This window comes from Hyperoodon ampullatus, assembly GCF_949752795.1.
Source record: "Hyperoodon ampullatus genome assembly, chromosome: X".
NCBI classification, from domain to species: domain Eukaryota; kingdom Metazoa; phylum Chordata; class Mammalia; order Artiodactyla; family Ziphiidae; genus Hyperoodon; species Hyperoodon ampullatus.
This window is the reverse complement of record NC_136913.1, coordinates 108,998,126-109,005,171: the sequence shown is the minus strand read 5'-3', so window position 1 is coordinate 109,005,171 and position 7,046 is coordinate 108,998,126. Positions and strand designations below refer to the sequence as shown.

Sequence of the window (7,046 nt, the reverse complement as noted above, 5' to 3'; positions counted from 1 at the left end):
ATGGTATTGTGTTCTTGATTTTGGTTTCTGTAATGTTAGTTTGTGGTATATAGAAATGTAACTGATTGCTGAGCATCCTATGACCTTGCTTAATTCAATTATTAGTTCCAGGAATTTCTCCTTGTAGATTCCTTGGGATTTTCTACATAGACAATCATTTCATCTGCAAATAGGTACACATTTGTTTACTTATTTCCAATTTTTAGGCCTTTTATTTCTTTATCCTTATTAAACTGGGTAGAAATTCTAATACTACACTGGATTAAAGTGGTGAAACCAGAAACCCTTGCCTTGTTCCTTCTCTTAGAGGTAAAGCACCTAGTTTCTCACCTTTAAATAGGTGTTTGCTGTAGGCTTTTATAAATGTTCTTTACCAAGTTGAGGAAGTTCTCCTCAATTCTGAGTTTTCTGAGAGTTTTTATGATGAATGGGGGTTGGATTTTGTCAACTGCTTTTTCTGTCAGTTGATATGCTTATATGATTTCTTTCACTATACTTTTGACATGTTGGTTTACACTAATTTTCAAATGTTGAACCAACCTTGCACACCTGGAATAAATCCAACTTGACCATACAGTCTCTTTTGTTTGGCACTTACAAATTTAGGATTTAATGCCTTCTTTGTGGATTGATCCTTCTAGCTTTATGTAATGATTCTCTTTGTCTTTAGTAATTTTCTTCACTCTGAAGTTCACTTTTTCTGATATTAATATGGCTTCTCCTATTTTTTTATGATTAATGTTTGCATCATTTTTCTATCCTTTTTCTATCCTTTTACTTTCAATCTATCGATGTCATTTGAAGAGAGTTACTTGTAGAAAACATATTTTCGGATCATGTTTGCTTTTTAATCCACTCTGCCAATCTTTTTCTTTTGATTAACGTATTTAGAACATTTATATTTAAGGTATTTATTGATATGTTTGGGCTTAAGTCTGCCACTTATCTGTTTCCTGCTGTTTCCTCTTTTTTTTTGTTCCTCTGTTTCTCCTTTCCCACCTTCCCATGGGTTATTTGAACTTTTTTCTTTTTTTCTTTTTGTAGGATTCCATCTTCATTTATTTATATTATTTTTGAATATATCAGTTTGTAAAGTTTTTTAGAAGTTAACTCTAGGTATTATAATATGCATATGTCATTTATCATAGTATACTGTTATCAATGTTTTACTACCTTGAGTGAAGTATAAAACACCTCACTTCCTTTAAGTTCCCTTTACCTTACCTACTTTTAAATATCATTGTCTTAAGTATTCCCCCTACATACATTGAATTCCACATCAGATAGTGTAATTTTTGCTTCAAACATCAAATTTTATTTAAGAAACTCCTGGGAATTGGGGTAGTCTATTATATATTATCATATTTGTAGTCATTTTTGATATTCTTTCTAAAATTCCAGGTCTTCTTTTATGATTACCAATCTGCCTAGAAAATTTTCTTTAGCCATCCTTCAAGTGTAGGTTTTCTCTACCAACAAATTCTCTTAGTTTTCCTTCATCTGAGAATAACTTTATGTCCCCTTCAGTCCTGAGTTGTTTTTGTTTTGTTTTGTTTTGTTTTGTTATTGGATATAGAACTTTCAGTTAACATATTTTTTTCTTTCATCACTTCCTCTGGCCTCATTTCAGATAAGAAGTCTGCTGTCGTTCAATTTGGTTTTCCCCTCCAAGTAATGTGTCACTTCTGTCTGCTTGCTTTGAAAATTTTTTCTTTGTTTTCCGTTTTCATAAGTTTAACTATAATGTGCCTTGGTGTGGACTTATTTGGATTTATGCTGTTTGGGTTCACAGTTTCTTGAATCTATAGGTGTACATATTTCACTGTTTCTTGGGGAACAGAACTACCCTGTTTCCCAGTCCCTTGCTCTTTGCTGCTGGGTGGGTGTGGAGGTTCAGCTCCCTGCTAATTCCAGGGGTGAGGGGAGTGCTCAGTCTGAAGCTCAGCTCATCACTGAGCCCTGCTGATAACTGGTGAAGTGGAGGGGGGTGGGTGAAGCAGAGTGGTGATTAGCTTCTCATCGAATCATCTCATTAGGTCTCCGAGTTTGTGGGTGCAGGTGGAGGTATAGCTCATCCCGGGACCACACTGACACTACTGCTGCAGGGGAATCAAGGTATAGCACCTGCTTCTGCCAGACTGAGAACGGAAGATCAGCTTCCCACTTGGCCGCACTGAAACAGTGGGGGTGGGGAGAGGTGGGATGGTTTTTCTCTTGGCGTTTGGCTGAAATAGGGTGAGTATTGAGAGAAAGGTTTTCTGTTGTTTGGCCTCCCTTCTCCAGATCCTTTGCCTAGAGGGGGCAGGCTTTTCTTGGAGCTCTTATTTTCTGAGCCTATTTGAAGGCTCCTTGTTGGAGCTTCTGCAGTTTCTTGTCTGGAATATATGGGACACAATAAGGAAACTCAGGGAACTCACCACCCTGTCTTTCCTCAAATTCTGAGATCCTTAGTCCTTCCAACTTCTTTCCATGTTTCAGAGACTTCCTTTACTTGTTTCTTGTGCTATGTTCGAGGGCTTTTTAGTTCTAAGAGTTAAGGGCCTGCAAGGAATAGGAGTGTTCTCTCTTTGCCAGAACTGAAGGTCTTCCTTCCTGTATCTCCATGATGTTTTGCACAGTTACAATACTCATCCTCCACTACTGCAGACATAAGGGCATTGCGTTATGACTTGGGGTGATAGTAAGTGATTAAGGGATTACCACTCTCCTGTCTGTGGTACCACTTTCCCCAGAGCATACAAAGCCCTCTCCTTGTTCTTGTGAGGTATGGGTAATGAGTATTATCGTCTCACATGAAACATAGGAGGAAGATATAGCACATGTCCTTGTTTTTCTAAACCAAATTGCATTTGAATCCAAACTGCGTACACCTGGCTGGTAGAAAGTCCAACATCAGTAATTTCAAGGATTTTTTCCCCTTTCCATGAGATAGTATTAGATTTCAATGCATACTTGGTCCCAGGAAAAAAGAGATGGATGTAGTCTTTAGCTTTTGTTTGCTATGCATACCCCCATTGTTCATTCTATGACAGGATGACATCAGGATGACCTACACTGGTCCTTGTTAATCTGTCTGGCTGTTGTGCCAGAAGAGCTATAGAACTGCCCCTTTCAGCAAGCCTTGCCACTGATCATAGGCTGAATCCTAGAATCTTTCACAGCTGCTCTTAGCATCTTTACCCATGGCGTCCAACTTCACAGATGTCCACAGCCGTGTCCCACCATATTTGGTGATGCAAAGAAATAAGGCTTAAATCTCTATCACTAGCAGACCCTTTCACTCAATCCCTGACATATCCCTAATCTCTGAGAAGTGGATAAGAGCATGGAATATGGATTGAGACTACTTGGGTTCAAATCCTGCATCCATCACTTACTACTTCATTGACTTTAGACAAAATTATAACTCTCCAAGCCTTGTTTTCCCTCATCTACAAAATAGTAGCTACCCTATTATAACAGTGGATTAAACAAGATAATATTTGTAAAATTGCTGCAACGATGCTTGCTAGTATAATAATATAAGTAAAGGTGTAAGCTTATATAGTAAAAGTTCTATATACTTACTAGGTACAATTTCTCTGGGTAGGCCATGCTGCTTTGGCATCGAGCTGATCATAGCCTCTTTAATTGCTAAGGCTTTCACAATATTCGCCTGGATAGGGGTCCATTTTCAGGGTAACCCTGAAGTACACCAAAGATGTTACTCTCCTACCTGCAACACACCCTGCCCTGTGCTGGGTGAGAAGAGCCTAGACCAGTGCTTCTCAAAGAGTGGTCCCCAACCATCTGCATCAACTCTTTAGGGATACAGCCAAGGTATATGTATATTTATTAAACTGCCCCTGTCATTTTAATATACACTAAAGTTTGCGAACCACTTCTCTACACTCTCTGTGCCATTTCACACATCGTTGCCTCTTTCTGAACTGTCCATGCCCCCCACCCCAACTTGTGGGAGTAAAATGCAGCTGTCTCCATGAAGCTGTCCCTAATTTCATTTTCATCACCACCAGCCCATGCAACCGTCTTCTGTTGCTATGAGATGAATGATATGGGGAAGAATCAGAACTGGGGTGCAGGGGAGTGTTGGGGAACACTGGAATGCAGCACCGGGACTAGAGTGGTGGAAATGACCCATGGTTTGTACTTGGAATTTGTGCAATTTGAGGTGACATTGCAAAAAGGGTGAGGGAAGCAGGAAGAAAAATCAGCAAATAGGGCAGGGGAAGGGAGGAGGAAGCAGCAACAAAGCAGCTCCCATGGGCTCCCCTGATTGGTCAGAAAAGTAAATGCATTTTCCCATGCATCCACCCACCAAGCATCATGTATATTTCTGTTAGGAGGAGGGGTGTGTGTGCAGAATGGGTATCAACCACCAGCCTCATAGCGCCACATTAGCACTGTGTAACTGAGCATGCCTGGCTACGAGCCTGCCACTGGACTGGCTACCCTGACACAGCAGAGCAAAGTATGAAACACCCACTTGTGGAGATTAAGCCCTCCCTCTGAACGCTTATACTTTTTCATCATTTGTCCTTGTGGTTGCCTCCTTCTGGAAAGTTCTTTATCTCCATGTCTGCTTGTGAAAGTCTTGCCCATCCCTCAGGACCTCTCCCTAAAGCCCCAGGGGACTGTGCCCAAGCACCTGAGACTCTGGGACTGAGAGCTGAGGACAGTGCCTAGGAGCAGGGAGGAAGCTTCCCCTCCCCTTGACACTTCCTCTCCACCTTCTTAGGACTCTGAGTTACAATGGAAGCGAACACCTCCAAGGAACACCCCTTCTCCCATGTCAGCTCAGCCTGCCATGTTCTCAAGGCAGTACCTGATCAAGGTGTCCCAGACATCTCCCTGACCAGAGTGTGGGGCCCCGGGGATCTGCATTCGGAAGGCATCCTTCAGGCCACTGCACTGCAGGAGCTCAGAGACCTCAATTTGAGGAGAAAAAATATATGTACATCTATTTGGTTGAAACTGTTTAGGTTCCAGCAGAGGGGCTGCCCGGCTGCTGTCCTAAGAGTGGCAAAATATCCCGAGTCATTTAGTGGGGATCTAGGTCAGGAGCACATGGCCAGCTCGGGGTCCTGGAGCGAGGCCCCCAGCACAACCCAGGCCCAACAAATCCATCCCCGCAGCCGGCGTGTCCTCCCTCCCACCAGCTCCCCGCCCGCTCCTCCCGCCGCCTCCGCACCCTCACACTCGCCCCCCGCGTCGTCCTCGTCCCACACCGACTTTGCTCCCGCCGCGCCGCCGGCCGCGCTTCCCGCCCTCGCTTCGATTCGCGCCGCCGCCGCGCGCCGCCTGCGCTCCGCTCCCCCCGGCCACCTCTCCTTGCCCGGCCCGGCCGCACTCGCCTCCGTCGCCGCCGCGCGCCGGACTCTGTTGGCTCCGCGCCCCGCGGCCGCCCCGGTCCCCCGCCGCCGCCGCCGCTCGCCCGCCGCCCACCATGGCCCCGAGGCAAACAGGTAGCAGGAAGCGGAAAGCGCCGGCGCTCGAGGCGGCCGCCGCGGGCTCGTCGTCGCTGGGCTCGGCGGTGGCGGCGGGGGACGGGGACGGGCAGCTGCCTCCCAAGAAGCCCAAGCGGCCGGCGGCGCGGCGCTCGCTGCTGCACTACCTGAAGGGCCGCGAGGTGGGCGCGCGGGGCCGCGCCGGGCTCCCGGGCTTCGAGGGCGAGCTGCGCGGCTACGCGGTGCAGAAGCTGCCCGAGCTGCTGAGGGAGCGCGAGCTGGCGCTGGGCACCCTCAACAAGGTGTTCGCGTCGCAGTGGCTGAACGCCAGGCAGGTGGTGTGCGGCTCCAAGTGCAACACGCTCTTCGTGGTGGACGTGCAGTCGGGCCAGATCACGCGCATCCCCCTGATGCGGGACCGCGGGCCCGGGTCGGCCCGCGCCCAGCCGAGCTGCGGCATCCACGCCATCCAGCTGAATCCCTCCAAGACGCTTCTGGCCACCGGGGGCCAGAACCCCAACAGCCTGGCCGTCTACCAGCTGCCCACGCTGGACCCCGTGTGCCTGGGCGACCGCCACGGCCACAAGGACTGGATCTTCGCCATCGCCTGGATGAGCGACACGGTGGCCGTGAGCGGCTCCCGCGACGGCACCGTGGCGCTCTGGAGGATGGACCCCGACATGTTCCACGGCAGCATCGCCTGGCACAACGACGCGGGCCTCCCCCTGTACGCCCACATCCGTCCCAGGGACGTGGAGACCATCCCCAGGGCCAGCACCAACCCCAGTAACCGCAAGGTGCGGGCCCTGGCCTTCAGCGACCAGAACCAGGAGCTGGGAGCCGTGTCCCTGGACGGCTACTTCCACCTGTGGAAAGCCCGGAGCAACCTGTCCAGGCTGCTGTCCATCAGGCTGCCCTACTGCCGAGAGAACGTGTGCCTGACCTACTGCGACGAGTTGTCCCTGTACGCGGTGGGCTCCCAGTCCCACGTCTCCTTCCTGGATCCGCGGCAGCGCCAGCAGAACATCCGGCCCCTGTGCTCCCGAGAGGGCGGCACGGGTGTGCGCTCGCTGAGCTTCTACCAGCACATCGTCACCGTGGGCACGGGCCACGGCTCCCTGCTCTTCTATGACGTCCGCGCGCAGAAGTTCCTGGAGGAGAGGGCCTCGGCCAGCCCGCACTTCTCTCCGGGGCCCGCAGGGAGGAAGCTCAAGCTCACCTGTGGCAGAGGCTGGCTCAACCACGATGACCTGTGGGTGAACTACTTCGGTGGCATCGGCGAGTTCCCCAACGCGCTCTACACTCACTGCTACAACTGGCCCGAGATGAAGCTCTTCGTCGCTGGGGGGCCTCTCCCTTCCGGCCTCCACGGGAACTATGCCGGCCTCTGGAGCTAAGGATGGCCTCCGCGTCCTCAAAGTGCCCAGATACACCTTCCAGTCCCCTCTCGCTTTCCTCCTTCACTGTGTTTGTGCTTTTACTCTGTGTGGCTTTTATCTTCCAGGTGGAAAGGGCCCAACTTACCTCTGCTCAGTGTGTTAGGCAAAGAGAGAGAAAGAAAGAGAGAGGGCGGGCTAGAGAGTGAGGTGTCCTTCAGGC

The 7,046-nt window shown here is 49.3% G+C and overlaps 1 protein-coding gene across 1 annotated transcript; it reads left to right on the top strand.

The window, feature by feature from the left end:
- Positions 1–5,446: 5,446 nt before the first annotated feature.
- LOC307069092 (DDB1- and CUL4-associated factor 12-like protein 2) lies at positions 5,447–6,844 on the top strand (the record flags this gene model as incomplete). The annotated part of the gene is made up of 1 exon (XM_079727235.1): positions 5,447–6,844. The coding sequence occupies one exon, from the start codon at positions 5,447–5,449 to the stop codon at positions 6,842–6,844; it is 1,398 nt and encodes a 465-aa protein (XP_079583361.1).
- Positions 6,845–7,046: the final 202 nt, after the last annotated feature.